The following is a 17,151-nucleotide window of genomic DNA, read 5'->3' on the forward strand; positions in this document are numbered from 1 at the left end:
CGCCATCGAATGTGAGCATTTGCCCACTCAAGTCGGTTACGACGATGAACCGGAGTCAGGTCGAGACCCCGATGAGGACGACGAGCATGCAGATGAGCTTCCCTGAGACGGTTTCTGACAGTTTGTGCAGAAATTCTTTGGTTATGCAAACCGATTGTTGCAGCAGCTGTCCGAGTGGCTGGTCTCAGACGATCTTGGAGGTGAACATGCTGGATGTGGAGGTCCTGGGCTGGTGTGGTTACACGTGGTCTGCGGTTGTGAGGCCGGTTGGATGTATTGCCAAATTCTCTGAAACGCCTTTGGAGATGGCTTATGGTAGAGAAATGAACATACAATTCACGGGCAACAGCTCTGGTGGACATTCCTGCTGTCAGCATGCCAATTGCACGCTCCCTCAAAACTTGCGACATCTGTGGCATTGTGCTGTGTGATAAAACTGAACATTTTAGAGTGGCCTTTTATTGTGGTCAGCCTAACCCCCTGATCCCACCAGAAGCGTCTGCGCTGCGGCTGCGCTGCGGCTGCGCTGCGGCTGCGCTGCGGCTGCGCTGCGGCTGCGGCTGCGCTGCGGCTGCGCTGCGCTGCGGCTGCGACCTCCTCCTGCGTCATAACCCACCAGGCACGTTCAAAACTTTGCGGAAGCAGAGCGTCGTGTGTGCAGCCTCGCAGTTGTTGTTGATTTTGGAATATTTCCTGGACATTTGTACTTCTACATGTAGTAGGCTACGTAGTTAAATGGTTTATGTTTGTGTCTGTTTAAATCGTGTTTATTGTTGTTATTTCCTATGTTGTTGTGTTGTAGACTACAGACACAGTTAATAATAATTGTAATATTCCAGTTATAAACGACATGAATCAAAGATGTGTTGCTGTATTTTAGTGGTAAAAAAATATGCATTCATCATCATAATTATTCTATATATATATATATATATAATTTACAGTGCCTGTAAACCGGAGGAGAACGCTGGCATGTATTCTCCTACTTGAAAGACGGTGGTGGGGGGGAGGAGAAGGAGCCGGTTTTGGGTGCACCCCCTCAACCAGCAAAGCAGACAACAAGGTGATTTTCATCACTGCCTGCGCCGCGCCACGCTGCGCCAAAAATAAGATTCATCCTATATTTTAGAAATTCCTTGCGGCGAGGAGCTTCTGGGACGCTTCGAGACGCGGCGCAGCGGGTCTGGTGGAATAGCACCCATTGACTATAGTGGCCGCGATCGCTAAAAACGCCGCAGCGCAGACGCTCCTGGTGGGATTAGGGGGTAAGGCACACCTGTGCAATAAACATGCTGTCTAATCAGCATCTTGATATGCCACACCTGTGAGGTGGGATGGATTATCCCGGCAAAGGAGAAGTGCTCACTGTCACAGATTTTTTCAGATTTGTGAACAATATTTGAGATAAATGGTTATTTTGTGTATATAGAAAATGTTTTAGATCTTTGAGTTCATCTCATGAAAAATGGGAGCAAAAACCAAAGTGTTGCATTTATATTTTTGGTCAGTGTATTTGATCTCTCTATGCCCCTGTAAAACCCTCTGTGACCACCCTCCAAAAGAAGAACCGAAGATGTATTTGTGATAGTGTTACAGCAAACACTGTGCTGTAACGTGGGCCAAAGTCACTCAAAATAAGTAACTAAACAAAAATTGTAACTAAGTCCATCCATCCTGATGGATATAACTAAGTCATTGACCGAAATTGTTACTCAGAGCCGAGGTGCTTTGTTTTTTGTGCACTATAACCTCATACTACATAAGTGTTGAATTATTGAACACTGTCTTTGTCCTGCATTAAAAGTGCCCCCTCCCCAGCATAGCCCCCCCCCCCAGTCAAATTGGTCTAGAACCGCCACTGATTGACAGTGATATCAATGAACCCAGTAAATAATTAATGAATCTGTATAAATATATTTGTATTGCTACTTATGTCAGCACAGTAATTAAAACCTTTAACATCACAGCTCAAACAGTACTTTTAGTTTACATTGGTATCAACATGTTAGACATTATCTCAGACATTGCAGTGTCATATTAAAACATGTTATATCAGTTCCACACACTCCTTTCACAGGAGTATATATTCTTTCTGAGATTTTTAGCAAGTGTCAAACCAAACAGTACTAAACCTGACATTTAAGGCCTGAGCCAGTGGATCAGGGCTGTTACAGGACTGTTGTGAAGAGGATAACGGTGTTATAGTCGATGATCGTGTAGATCACGAAACCTGGGAGGACAAATCGGAGTGAATACATGCATATCTTTGAATAAATAAATGTTCTGCGGTTTTGATTTTTTTGATGGCCTTCTTTTGGTGATGTCCTGCAATCTTTCCCATAGTGTATTGCAGCAGCAGGACATGATTTCTGCAGTTACAGATTTTTGTTTCTCTTTCGACGGTTCGACATCCAGGTCATTCACCTTAGCTTTCCACTAGTGTCACATTCTGTTTTTAGTTTCCCAGAGATTAAAGATAAACAAACCGTTACTGAGGCTGCATGTTTGACAGCTGGACACACCATCTTAAATTTGAGCAGATTATTGTGTTATTTGATTTCTCATTTCAGCCCTTTTTAAAAAAACAAACTGTTGTGTCTGTTAGTGTCCGCGTCCCACACTGCCTGCCCTCTGACAGAAATGCTTCCAGGTTAGAAGTCTTATTAGTCTTTTAGAAGTCTGGGGTCATTGCGAGGTCATTGCGAGGCCGGTGTCGGGGCGGTCTGCTCCGTCGGTCCTGTGGACGTGTCCCCCCCCTCTGAGCTGCCCATGGCTCCCTGGCCGAGGGCCAGCAGCAGGGCCTTCTCCAGCTTCTGCTCCAGAGCGTCCAGGCGCCGGTCCACATGCTCCGTCAGCCTCCTCTCCATGTCCTCCAGACGGTGCTCCATGGCTGAGTCCAACTCCCTTCAGAGTGGAGGGACAGAGAGGGAACACGAGGTTAAAGAGGCCCTTTTATGCTTTTTGGCAGAGGTGGGAGTAAGTCCTACATTTGCAAGTCATGAGCAAGTCTCAAGTCTTAACCTTCAAGTCTCAAGCAAGTCCCAAGTCACTGTGGTGAGAGTCAAGAAAGTCAAGTCAAGTCATTGCTCAGGTCAAGCAAGTCACAAGTCAAGTCATACGAAATGCTGATGAATAAGCCCAGTTTCCGCATTTAAATCAGTTAAAATATTGTGGTTATGAAAAGTTTAGTTTTATTTTCAACATAAACAGCAATAGAGAGTGGGGCGCTGAAATGATAACCCTATAAGTTCTAAAAGGGCTCTAAAGTGATAACAGGAGTACAACACAAATATTTTACATCAACATGTTAAGCCTCCTGCCCTGGCTCCCCTTCAGCAGAGTCACAGCATTTCTCCATGGTCTGCCTAAGGTCCTCCCATATGACACTGTCTCATTGTTTTCCTAACTGTGTCTGTGCACAAAGAAATATTGCATCAAAGCCAATACAACGGAATAGTGTATGTACCAGGGTGCATGATATGTGTGTGTGTGTGTGTGTGTGTGTGTGTGTGTGTGTGTGTGTGTGTGTGTGTGTGTGTGTGTGTGTGTGTGTGTGTGTGTGTGTGTGTGTGTGTGTGTGTGTGTGTGTGTGTGTGTGTGTGTGTGTGTGTGTGCACAGACAGTGCAACATTAAGATTAAACGAATGTCTTTCATTTGGGAACACCCACATATATATGGAGTTGGCCAGATGTGTGTAAATTACTGTTTATGGTAATTTGAAAACAAATGCCGTTGTCGGACACACACAAACACACCGCGCACAGCGCAGAGCTGAGCACAAACACATCATGTGTATGCAGGGGTGGATCTAGAAAAAATATTCATGGCGTGGCAAGAGGGTGGCAGGAGAATTTCAGGGGTGGCATCCCCTGGCAGAAGTATATGCTGATTTAATCGCAGTCATATCAATCAATGTTAACTTGGAAAGCCACAATATTAATATTTTAACTCAATAACATTAGGTGACATTATTGTGGCACATCAGTAAAGCCTTACATATAAATATAAGGTGGCAGACATCGTTTAATGAATTTTAACTGAACAATACCAGGGGTACCAAATCTATGCAGACTGCTGCAATAAGTACATTAATTAACTGTCTCATCGATGTTTGTCTGTATGAATATGATAATATTAACAATCATATTATTCCTATCAGAATCACTGTTATGATTCACATATTCAGTGTTATTATTAAATAAACCATAATTTTTGGAGGAGATAATGATGAATGTTCCTCAAGATGCTTGCTCACCCTCCTTCAAATTTGAAAGACAAGTAATTACTATCATATATCAAAAGAATCAAAAGAACAGTTCAGCGCCCCACAACTTTACTGCAAACAGTTACAACCTTGACTTTACATCAGAAAGAACAAACATTAAAGAAGTGACTAACTGCATCAATTAGGGTTAAACACGTGTATTCAGCTAAAACATATACATCGCTGCAGTTATTATCCAGTGGAAAGTCCTTACCTACTGGCCTAGTTAAATCTAAATGGTTACTTTCTTTTGGCTGGGCAGTGTAGTTTTACACACCGTCTTATTTGACTTTCTCAGGACTTAAAACTGTTTTTTGGGGGCAGACCCCCACAAAGAAAAATATTATACACACGTAAGGTCATCATCTTAACAGTTTATTATTCTCATCGACTGATCCGTGAGCAGAGCATCAAGTCGGCATGCCTATTACAGCTGAATGTGGCGATTACCATGTTGATCAGCAAAACGCCTCACAAACGTATTAAGATTTAAAGCTATGGTGCGTTTTGATTCAATGCTGAGTACAGTCAAACTTGACAGGCTCTTCTCTGTCATTGTAGACCGCAAACGGTGGCGGCTCCAGAGTATTTGTGTTGGGTAATCTATGGTAGGGCTAACCCATGCAGTGGTGGGGCTCAAGTCAGTATTTGCAATGTAATTACATACACGCCCCCCTTGACAGTGAAACGCCACGCGTGAGGTTTAGATTATTTCCCTGTCTCAATCCAAATTGAACTGTATGAAATAAAAAGGCACATTTGTCTTGTAGTAAATAAAAAGGGCAACCTGGAGCCAATCCTGCAATTTCTCCACAGGTGAAAGAGTTGACATGCTGAAAACCCAACCCCTGCAGGGGGGTCTGGGGGGATTCTCCCCGAGGAGATTTTTTGAAATACTAACATAAAATACACATACTGGTACTCTCTTGAGAAGAAAAATAAATAAATCTATTACTCCACGACATATTTAAAAAAAATGAATGGTATTTAGTTTTTTGTTACTTTGTTCTCAAAGCTGAACCTGCTGCTCCTCACAGAGAGCAGAGGAAGAGACTGTGAATTACTTTACATTGTGGATAAGGGTGGATAGCCCCCATTGTTCTGTGTCAAAATGAAAGACAGCCCACACCTATCAATCATCAAACCGTGGGGTCTTATTTCATTACGTGTTGATTCCGATCAACACGTAATGTTGTATCGATGTATATAGAGATGTACTACAGCAAAAGTATTCTCCGTCGGGACTTCCTGCAACAACACCACGCCGTTATCTTGATTCTGATTGGCCAGAAGACATTATCAAAGATGTTCTATGGAGAAGACGATCACTACGTGACAAAAGTTTTCAAAACCGTTTCTAGTCTTCGGTATTTCCAGACGAGTGGCTGCTGAAATCAATCTTACTAACTGCTGTCTGTGCAATTTACTCCGCGAGTTGGCGGACTTTATTTAGCTTACTTTAACATCATTTTTCATGGTGGGGCTAAGCCATTTCTTGGTATGGCTGTAGCCTACCCCAGCCATACCCTGGCGCCGCCACTGACCGCAAATACCTCATTCCTTCCGTCTACTTGGATCCGAAATGCTTCTCGTTGTGCGCTGTCCCCCGTTTAAATGAAATCGCCGCCAATCATATTTCCACGCTCGTTCCAGGGCCGGGGGAGGGGTTACAAGGCTCACGTCTTGTGCTGCATGCACTCGGACATTAGAGATTTTCTCTCATAAATGTCCGATGAGCCACAACTTTTTTTTTTTCAAAACAAAGCTGGGGTGGCAAGGCATTTTTCTGAGGTGGCAGCTGCCACCCCGTGCCACCCTGTAGAACCGCCACTGTGTGTATGACCGGACATCTCCTTCATAAAACGAGTAATAGGGGGATTAATCGGGCAGTTAGTGTAGAGGTGTGTGTTTGTGTGTTGTGTGTGGTTAAACGTAGCAGCCTGCGGTCTCTCTTTAGCTGTTCTGATCAAATCAAGTTTTATTTATATAGCACATTTATAAACGATTTTTGGTCGAGCCAAAGTGCTGTACATAAAATAAAAATAGCCTACAGTAGAGACACTTTACAGCAAATACAACAGCACAGATTGTTCAGAATATCAGTATGAGAAAAACGACACCCTCTATCCTTAGACCCTCTATCCTTAGACCCTCTGTCCTTAGACCCTCACATTGTACAACGAAAAACTTCCAGAGAAAACCCACAGTTTAAGGGGAAAAAATTTGAGAAACCTCAGGGAGAGCAAAGAGGACGGATCCCTCTCCCAGGACGGACAGACGTGCGATAGATGCCGTGTGTAAATCGAAGAGATAATACATTTGACAGCATATAGACCGAATGTTAGGAAATGCATGTGTCTGTAATAAGAAGATGAATCCACGAGGATGTCAGCTACAATCCTGTGGAAGCCATCAGGGAAGCAGCATGATGATGAAAGTAAACGCAGTGAAGGCGTTGCGTAAAAGGCACAGCTCTTTGCGCGCCGATGCTGCACTTCTCAGAGGCGGAGTTACACGTCCCGCTGCCTCCTGGTGCTGTAGCGATTTCATGAAGTGACTGAGAGTCCGAGTTCGAAATATATCTAAAATAATGTATGCACTGCCATTTTCCAACATGAACATTACAGTCTGCAATGAAACGGCTGTCTCCCGTGTGCTCCACTTCCTACTTGGCGCTCCGGTAACTTTCAACGAGATACAGTATCTTTTTTTTTTCATTGCCCTTTAGGGGCTCCGTACAAACAAATGCAAATATTTAATTTTAAAAAGTAAAGTCCTTTCGAGTCATCTGTCTCAAGTCAAGTCAAGTCTCAAGTCATGAATACCAAGTCAAAGTCAAGTCAAGTCTTTTATCAAAGGTTAGTCAAGCAAGTCTCAAGTCCAAAAATATGCGACTCGAATCTGACTCGAGTCAAGTCATGTGACTCAAGTCATGTGACTCGAGTCCCCCACCTCTGCTTTTTTGGGTTCTGTTATATAGGTTTTTGTGCATGTAAATGGTCTGCAAAGATAAACATCCTAAAGTCGTCTCAAGAGGGAGTTTCCCTCCCAAACAACCCCCCCCCCCCCCTGCCTGAAACGCCTCCATTGGACTCTTTTTTACTTCTGTTACATAACGACATCACTAGTTACATTCATGCTCCTATTGGCCTGTGCTCCAACACATTATCCGTGATAGGCTAAAACCTGACCAATCAAAACAGAGCTAGCCAGCCAGTCAGCCAATCAGAGCAGACTGGGCTCTGGTTTCAGACAGAGGGTGTATGGAGACATGTCACAGTAGAGGCTCCACATACATGTAGGAACATGAACATGAGCATGATAGGGCCCCTTTAAAGCAGAGTAAAAACAAAAGTGTAGTCCAACAACCATTGGGAGCCGTCACAGTACCTACATCAATGGTTTTGGGTTCTTCGAAGCAACATCAATCACATGTTCTACAATACAATTGAAACCTGTTTCATTTGTTGTTATTATCGTTACAACAACTGAAGGAAACAATTCACAAAAGGCATTTTGGTAATCACAAGCCTGACAAGAAGCTAACATATAGGAGGTAAAAGGAAAAACAATATCAGAAACAGTCATTTAACATTTCATAAGAGCTAACTGTTATCATATTAGAACAATAATCGTTTCTAGTTTAAACTACCAAATAATTTTTGCCTGCGGTAACTACACTGATGTTTATTGAAACGTACCTCCGAGCTGCGGTCCTCTTCTCGATGTGGGGTCAGTCCGCTGACGTTCTGAACCCACGTGCTGCTCTGCTCAGACACACGCTGCTGATGAATGACCTCTATTGTCTCTGTGTCAGCCTCCTCTCGGCACTGACAACAACTCGCCCTCTCTTCCTCAACAATGTGAACAAGATGGCTTCAAAAATGTACACACTGATCAAAAATTCAAACTGTTTCTTCTTTCTAGTCACCGATATGCAGTCACATGAAAGTCTAAAGTGCCTGGGTCCACGTCTGTGAATCAGCTTCCAGAGAACATACGGACCTCTGTTTGTAAGAAAAGCCTCAAAACCCACCTGTTCCGCGCCACATTGTACTGACTGTCCTTTCTTTTTTATTTGTTTTAACCTTTTATGCTCTTAACCTTTTTTATACTACCATATTTGACTCAACATGCTCCTTAGATAACTTTGTATTTTATCATATTTTCTCCTCATAGCATTGTGAAGCACCTTGAGATGACATTGTTTTTAAAGTGTGCTATATAAATGAAATATATGATTGTTATTATTATTAAAGTAGTTATATTTTTAGGAAAAGCACAAGGCCTATAATCTTGGTGTTCATCAGAAGAGTTTGTTGCATCAATCACATTTTCTCAGACACCTGCGAGATGCGACACTTGGTGCCTTTAGAAACCATAGGCATTCTCATTTGGTGCTGCCAGTATGTATGCGTTCAGATGATATGCTCATATTAAAGCATGAACAGTGACTTCATTGACTATTTAGACCAGAATATTCTTGTAATGGTCTGACAGGACAAACCCACTGAACTCACCATGAGCTATTTCTCAGCATCTCCTCCTTCTCTGCCAGCGCTGCAGCGTCCTCCAGCCTCAGCTTGGTCACCTGACCACACAGACCCTGGAGCAATGGCCGAAGCTCTGGGCCGGGGCCCTCACCGCGCTCCTGCCCTTTCATCAAGTGAGACATTATCTCCGCCAGCTGGCTGTGGCTCACCGGGCCCCGGCCCCCGCTGCTCACTACAAATGGAAGAACACGGGTAAGAATTAAGAAATTCACGCTAAGGAAAAATGTGTTCCCCAATATATTTTCAAATCCATCCCTTGTTTGACTTTGTACAGTGGGGCAAACAAGTATTTAGTCAGCCACCAATTGTGCAAGTTCTCCCACTTAAAAAGATGAGAGGCCTGTCACTTTCATCCTAGGTACAGCTCAACTATGAGAGACAGAATGAGACGAAAAAAATCCAGAAAATCACATTGTCTGATTTTGAAAGAATATATTTGCAAATTATGGTTGAAAATAAGTATTTGGTCAATAACAAAAGTTCATCTCAATACTTTGTTATATACCCAGCCACGTTTCCTCTTCAATGCCCTTGCTGATGGAAGGAGGTTGTCACTCAAAATCTCACGATACATGGCCCCATTCACTCTTTCCTTTACACGGATCAGTCGGCCTGGTCCCTTTGCAGAAAAACAGCCCCAAAGCATGATGGTTCCACCCCCATGTTTCACAGTAGGTATGGTGTTCTTTGGATGCAACTCAGCATTCTTTCTCCTCCAAACACGTCTATTTTGGTTTCATCTGACCATATGACATTCTCCCAATCCTCTTCTGGATCATCTAAATGCTCTCTAGCAGACTTCAGACGGGCCTGGACATGTACTGGCTTAAGCAGGGGGACACGTCTGGCACTGCAGGACTTGAGTCCCTGGCAGCGTGGTGTGTTACTGATGGTAGCCTTTGTTACTTTGGTCCCAGCTCTCTGCAGGTCATTGACTCGGTCCCCCCGTGTGGGTCTGAGATCTTTGCTCACCGTTCTTGTGATCATTTTGACCCCACGGGGTGAGATCTTGCGTGGAGCCCCAGATCGAGGGAGATTATCAGTGGTCTTGTATGTCTTCCATTTTCTAATAATCGCTCCTACAGTTGATTTCTTCACACCAAGCTGCTTACCTATTGCAGATGCAGTCTTCCCAGCCTGGTGCAGGTCTTCAATTTAGTTTCTGGTGTCCTTTGACAGCTCTTTGGTCTTGGCCATAGTGGAGTTTGGAGTGTGACTGTTTGAGGTTGTGGACAGGTGTCTTTTATACTGATAACGAGTTCAAACAGGTGCCGTTAATACAGTTAACAAGTGGAGGACAGAGGAGAGAAGTTACAGGTCTGTGAGAGCCAGACATCTTGTTTGTTTGTCGGTGACCAAATACTTATTTTACCAAGGAATTTACCAATTAATTCATTAAAAATCCTACAATGTGATTTCCTGGATTCTTTCCCCCCATTCTGTCTCTCATAGTTGAAGTGTACCTAGGATGAAAATTACAGGCCTCTCTCGTCTTTTTAAGTGGGAGAACTTGCACAATTGGTGGCTGACTAAATACTTTTTTGCCCACTGTATAGGTCAGGATATAGAATCCGCAAAATAGAATATTAGCACAAATAAACAAGTTAATTGAGGTTAATAGATGAGTGATTATCTTCACATGACTGAATTGAAAAAAGTTGAAGAGCTTGCTAACATTCTGTTATGTTTATATGCAGTGTTTCCCCTATATACAAATAGTGGCGGCGCAGCGCCGCTGCTGAAATATGCACGCCGCTGCTAGGGGGCACCAGCCAGGTACCCAAAAATAAATAAATGTATTATTATTTTTTTTATATTAAAATAATAATAAGTGGCGACCCTTTTTCATTTTTGATTGTTTGTTATTTGGATTTAACTGTATGTTCAATAAAGGTGTATTTTTGCTAAATCGTGAGACGTTGCCACATGTACTTGGCAGGGCCGATTTTTGGCATAGGCGACATAGGGCGCCAGATCTGGGGGGCGCTGCGCTGGTAGCTCTGGGAGGGGAATTTTTTTTTTTTACCGTTGGCGCTCATCCTAATTTTCAACATTCATAATCAAGTAAACGTAACACCCTTTTCACCCCGGTTACACTTTTCATTTGCCCTGATGGGCGCTGTAAGTGATGAAAGTGGGGGATAATGGCTTATCAGGCGCCCCCAGCTCACAGCCAAAGTGCGAGCGTGGGAGCGAGGGAGAGAGAGAGAGAGAGAGAGAGGGCGCACCGGTACCGGCGCTGTTGTTATTAGAATCTGGTGCTAGCTGCGCTAATGGATATAAGAAGTAGATGTTTCGACAACCAGGGTGGAGGAGAGCTCTCCTGTCAGACTGAGAGGCTCAGTGAGGTAAAGGACTCTGAGTGTTTAGATAGTTAATTTTAGTCTAAGTTATCTCAGTGGGTCTCAAACGTTTTAACCACAATTTATGTAAGCACATATTTCCAAGGCACTCCTTTATAATTATTAGGATAAATAAAAACAGGTTTGAAATCATTCCAATGCATACTATAGGGCAGTAAACCAAAAATAGTTTAAAGTTGGAGAGCTAAAAAAATATGCATGAATAAATAAATGTTAACTAGGTAAAATAAGATATGAAAGAACAACAACAATAAAATAAGTTACATTTATTTGTTATTGGCTATGGTAGGTTATTGGTTATGTTCATATACTTATTTGATTATTAAAATGATCTTTTTCATATGGGTGTTTTAGAGTTGTACCCCCTAGATCAGGTCTCTAGTAATTGTGTGCTCAAACTTTCAAAGTGCACTAGATTGAAGCATTTGACTTTAAAATGTTCAAAAAATCCTTCCGGGCGGCATAACCCCGGACCCCCCTAGAAGATGTGACATCCAACCCCCCAATTAAAACATGTTCATACAATACTGAATACATTTGAAGCCATTTTGACGTCTATTACCTATGTCAATAAGTTTCTGTTTTTGTTGTGTATCTTTTGTAGAGATTTTTCATTTATTCTTTATATATAAAATGTCGCCTAGGGCAGCAAATTGGCTTGAACCGGCCCTGGTACTAGGCCTCAAGAGCCTTTCTTGTGCTGGCAGACACATAGAAACAAATTGGCGGGGCGCATTACAAAAATTCCACACGCTCCACGCTCACATTATGCTCGGCCCACGTGCCTTAGCACCGCTGCTATGACTCCATCCTAGGGGAAACACTGATATGTATTCATGTGGAACCTACTTGCAGCAGGTCACCCTTGAAAAAGAGATCAATGATCTCAATGGGATTCACCTGCATACATAAAGGTTTGAAATGAAATGAAATGAACATGGTACAGAACCATATCTAACACACAGGAATAATCATTTAAGAAAGAACAAAATCACGCATTGTTGCTTTATTATATTTCATATATGAAAGGAGGACCTTAATAATCATAACTACCCTATAAGTTAGACATTCTGTTCAGATGTATTTCTCTGTCCCCTCTGCAAAGAAATGGATTGGCAGAAGAGCGTTCATGTTCAAAGCCCCAACAGACTGGAACACTTGACCTGCTGCTTTTAGATCTCTTGCATCATTGGGTTTATTTAAACAAGCATTACCATCTCACTTTCAACTGGTCTGCACTTGTTATTGATGAAACTGTTATTGATGAAACTGATTTGCTCGACTGTCTCAAATTGTAATGATTGTATGCATTGCTTGAATTTCACTTAACAGACTGTACGTGGTTTGTCTTGTGTGTCATGTTTTGCATTTTGTCTTTTTCTTTATGTGTGTCTGTAAGTTGTTGCTGTTGTCGGGACCCCCTTGAAAACGAGATGGTGCATCTCAAAGGGTTTATCCCAATGAATACAAATGTCTATATATTAAGAAGAGTTGGATTTGTTTGTATAACAGATGTGACCTGTTTGTGATGCATAACATTTTTTATAAACAAAATATTTGTTAATTTTATTTGAGTGTTTTTCAGTGCCTTTGTAAAAGTGTGTTCCTGTCCAGACCTTAACCGTGCAGTAAAGTGTATAATGTCAGTCTATTGAGGCAGACGCAGATTGTGTCTGCCTCAAAACTCTTTTCAGGCCTGTGCTGTGTTTGGACAGCATTTTCATTCAAATTCTGTTCATTATTAGTCTTTTTGATTCAAGCAAGACCGTTTGTAACTCAAACCAGAAGCCACCAGGTTCTTGAGACTAAGAATTGCATTTCATGTCAGAAAACACACACACCACTAATTAGTTAGACCTGAAAGAAACAATGTCCCCTTACTCATAGTCTGGGTGATGGCCTGCAGGTCTGGGGAGAGGGTGGAGGATCCGTCTGCCATGGCTCCGTTCTGAGCCGATGGAGCTTCGCCTGCAGGCCTGATGGAGCCGCCTGGAGGCTGGTGACACAGAAACAAGACTCTCTGAAACCATCTGAGAGAAGTGAGTGGTCATGCTAAACAAAAGGATTTGTGTTAACAGGACATAACACATGTATATTATGGAGCGATATGTTGGTGTTGAGCTATAATACAAATAATAAAGAGTGGGTTGAGGGCAAACAGCTGCCCAGATAATACTGATACCCTGGAGTCTTCAGGGTGGGGCTGGTTTATTGGGGGGATGTTGGCTCTCTGAGACAGGGCAGAGAAAAGGCCACCGCCCATCAGGAGAGGCAGGAAGCCGCCCAGAGAGCTGGTCTGGTTCTAGAGAGAGGAACACAAACCCGGTGATTGACTTCATCATTACAGTATGGTACACACAAAACAAGCATCAGTCCAAGCTAGTCTTTTATTTACCGATTGTAGGTTTTTCAAAGGAAGCTTTAAATGTCTTGTCATTTTTCATGACTTTGTCACTCTTTATAAAAAAGCAAAATCCTTTAGTTATTTTTATTAAATCAAACTGTAACTACATACTCAGCCCCCCCAGCGCTCCTAAAGATATCTGCAAGATTCCAGCACGCCTGAACAATTTGCTTTACGGCTTCACAATGTTTTGGAGTTATAGACATGTTTGCATCACACATGTATGAAACCATCCAATACAGACACCACTGGTATATCATTATAACAAAGTGAAATACTCATAATAGCAGTACAGCCTAATCTGTATCTGCAACTGTGCAGAAATACCCTGTTTAAACACAATGAATGAATTCAAAACATGCGTGCATAGTACTCTCCAGAGTGTGTATATCAATGTTACAGATAAAGCTTAAATCTTCGATTGATTTGTAAGGTCAGCACAGACCTTGCCTTTAGCTCAGTGTTGTTGTAGTTCCCCCTCCTTGCCTGAAGAGGTCGCTGGAGGCATTAGGTAACCCACTGCTCCTTTCCACTCACCTTCTGCTGGAAGTGCACCATCTCCATGAGGTTCTGTGCCCCTGGAGAGAGGCTCGTTCCCATCTCCTCCACCAGACACTGCACCTGCTGCATGTCGATGCCGGGGCCCCGGGACGCGCAGGGCTCCAGGGTCTGAAGGGCCACGATGACCCGACACACCAGAACACTGCTTCTACCGCCCAGGGAGAGCAGCTGGGACACAAAGCAGAGGAGGACACAACCAGATGATTACATTTATTTAAATCTATGTGCATGAAAACAAGTTTCCAGAGGCACCTTAAAGATGTCCTAACAGTTTCTACTAAGCAAGAGTCTCTAAAAGGCATAACACGTCTCTCAAACCATGGCTCACCTTCACTTCACAGGACGAGGACGGACGCTCGAGGATCAGCTGTTTCTTGTAGAAAGGCCCTCTGTCTGGACTGTGGGCAAAAGACGGAGCAAGTCTTTAAAATCCTATCAGACATTCATTTAACTCAGACTTTATTAGCACCTAAATCAGTCCATCGAAAGTATCAAATAGAGAGAGGAGATGATGTGAAAATACAGGTCACTGATTAAAAGTACATAGATGTTCCCCGACAGCTTCCCTGGGATCTTGGTTCATATAAATGCTGTTATGTATGGGTTCATATGCATTTAGTCATTTAAAAAAATATATATTTTCCCAAAAGCTGTCTGATCAGCTCCAGCCTAAAGGCACAGTGAGTAGGATTGTTGGCTGCAGTTTGTAAACACAACATTCAGAGTCGAGCCCTCCGCCCCAGCTAACCAAGGCTTATGTTGCTGGCCAGCAAGTGAAAGCCCAGATTCACCTTTGCTATTTCAACAGGCTTTGTCTACTTTGCGCTCCACCTTGACATCTTGTGCTGTGCCATGTTCTGAACTTCCTCTCTGATGAGTGCATACGATCTGTCCAATGTGGTGGAGGCTGAAGGATGGACATATCCCTAAAACAACTCAATTAGAAAATGCATGCAGTGGACTTCCGGGATCTGGGGGTCTGGGTGAAGTGGATTATTTTGTATAAGGTTCAAACCCACAGCCCACGTGATGAACAGTGTGTGTACCTGTCTGGCTGGATGCTGTCCTCCCGCTCCCCGCGTACTGTACCGCAGTATTCTCCCGTCTGGTCGTATACCTCCATGGTTCGAGCCTCGCTGATGAACAGTATGCGGCTGATGGCAGTGGGGGAGCAGGGGCTGCCGTTGAGCATCAGGACACAAGGAGACCCTTCCTCTGTCTGCTCCAACAACACTGGGGGCCCCCTGGGAGAGGAGGATACTTGTTAAAGTTCTCCTATTATGCTATTTCTAGGCATATATTATGGGTCTCGTGTCTATGATGTGTTTTGCTCAAAATACCAAACAGATCACCCATTCTAGCCATGCCTCATACCCCTCTATTTCAGTCCTGTTAGAGAAGTGCTGATTCTGGGTCCTTAGCTTTACTGAGATACTCAGCTAAATGCTGCCGTGATTAAACGCCATATCATGTTCAAAACCACATCAAGGATTGTTTCTGAAACAGTAACTCTTGCGGGTTTCCCACGAGGTGAGTTCCTTTTATTATTTCCTGCTTTTTTACACATACTCTCTTCAGTAAATGTTAGCTCTAAGTGTTAGCGATGCTTGCTAATTCAAACAAAGACCATATTACGTCCAAAACACGTTGCGCATTGTTTCTGATAGCAACGTTTCTGATAGGGCCGTGGGTATAAAGCCAGACCACATTTCCAATATTACGTCATATCGACAGCAAATCTGGATCAGCTCCGTTGTTCCCCCGTTTTTAGAGATTTGGGTACGGAGGAAAAGAGAGAGGGTTTTGTGTTCTGACACTTTGTGAGTTCCCTGACACACCGGGGACACATATTCATGCATAAAAGACGTACAAAAGTGCATTTTGCATGATAGGAGGTGCTGGTAAGTATGCACTTATTACCCCTTTTATCAGAAAAAACAGTAGAGAGATTTGTTTTTCCATGTTACACACACATTTCCACATATAATTAAATTCATAGACTGTAGAAGCTTCTTACCAGTTTGTCTTGTCACCCTCTGACTGGCTGAGCTCCTCTTCCTGATCGTCGTTGTTACTCAGGTGAACAGGAAGCAGGATATCAGCCAAGTGATGTCCCTGAGCATGACAGACCCAGGCGGCTCCGCTCTTCACAGAAATGTCCACCATGATACTGCCGAGGCCTCAGGGACCTTTTAGGAGATAGGCTGGGACACAAAGTAGGAAGTTAAGAGACAGGTTAGGGGATGAGTTGGGGGGGAAAGTAGCTTGTTAGGAGTCCTAGGAGGTCCGTCCTCTTAAATTCTCCTTATATTTGTATTATATATATGTTTTTTGTATGCCACTAAACTGTGGAACTTACTGATTCTGAAAATCAGAAGGACAGGCTCTCTCTTCTTAGACTATAACATGTTTAGCACATGACACTTACACTGAAAAACTAAACAAAACCCTATTCATGTGCAATCACACATATGAAAACATATTATAAAAGACACACATTTTTCTTTAGAACAGTATCAAAAATAAGTAAGCTAAATTGAGTAATGTTAAAGCATTCGTTTTAAAGCTTTAATCTTTGTTTTCCTTAAATCCCTAACAGTATAACAGTATCATAAGTACAGTTGTCCTATGTATGTTGCTCTCCCCTGATATGTATGTAAAGGATAAAGCTATACTCTGTCTAGCATCTTTTTTTATAATAAATGACCATACAGTCTATGATTCATACATGATATTGAGGTGTAAATCAAGTATTTGCTACACCACAGTAACTGATAATAAACAGTATAGCTTGCCTATACCAAGCTACCTTACCTTTATTGCTGACTTTAAGCTCCAGCTGAAACCGTTGTTTCGCTTGTTTTCCTGAATTCTAGCCTCCACATTTCTTAAGAAGTATTACAAATAACTACGGTTGCCGTGGGTAGGGCAAAAGTATTGATAAAGCAGCCAATTTCTGATTTCTAGCTAACATAGAATCCAAGGCATCGATGGATCGAACTACA

The 17,151-nt window shown here is 42.7% G+C and overlaps 1 protein-coding gene across 1 annotated transcript; it reads right to left on the minus strand.

Annotated features, from left to right (window-relative positions):
• Positions 1-1,902: 1,902 nt before the first annotated feature.
• On the minus strand, positions 1,903-17,131 carry c19h10orf88 (chromosome 19 C10orf88 homolog). The gene is made up of 9 exons (XM_034107763.2): positions 16,961-17,131; positions 16,164-16,350; positions 15,193-15,390; positions 14,475-14,544; positions 14,123-14,314; positions 13,364-13,483; positions 13,063-13,177; positions 8,786-8,990; positions 1,903-2,904 (listed from the first exon to the last, which is right to left on the minus strand). Exons 2-9 carry the CDS (start codon positions 16,310-16,312, stop codon positions 2,697-2,699), a joined length of 1,257 nt encoding a protein of 418 aa, XP_033963654.1. The 5' UTR covers positions 16,313-16,350; positions 16,961-17,131; the 3' UTR covers positions 1,903-2,696.
• Between the last annotated feature and the right edge of the window lie 20 nt (positions 17,132-17,151).

This window comes from Pseudochaenichthys georgianus, chromosome 19, assembly GCF_902827115.2.
Source record: "Pseudochaenichthys georgianus chromosome 19, fPseGeo1.2, whole genome shotgun sequence".
Lineage (NCBI taxonomy): Eukaryota > Metazoa > Chordata > Actinopteri > Perciformes > Channichthyidae > Pseudochaenichthys > Pseudochaenichthys georgianus.

Bases quoted from the DNA above. Each gene is read 5' to 3' on its own strand.
- c19h10orf88 (XM_034107763.2), bottom strand. From the start codon at position 16,312: ATGGTGGACATTTCTGTGAAGAGCGGAGCCGCCTGGGTCTGTCATGCT. The intron at 14,315-14,474 runs GTGAGCCATGGT...TTTGTGTCCCAG, and splicing joins CCTCGTCCTGTGAAGTGAAG to CTGCTCTCCCTGGGCGGTAG. The intron at 13,178-13,363 runs GTATCAGTATTA...CTGTGTCACCAG, and splicing joins CCCACCCTGAAGACTCCAGG to CCTCCAGGCGGCTCCATCAG.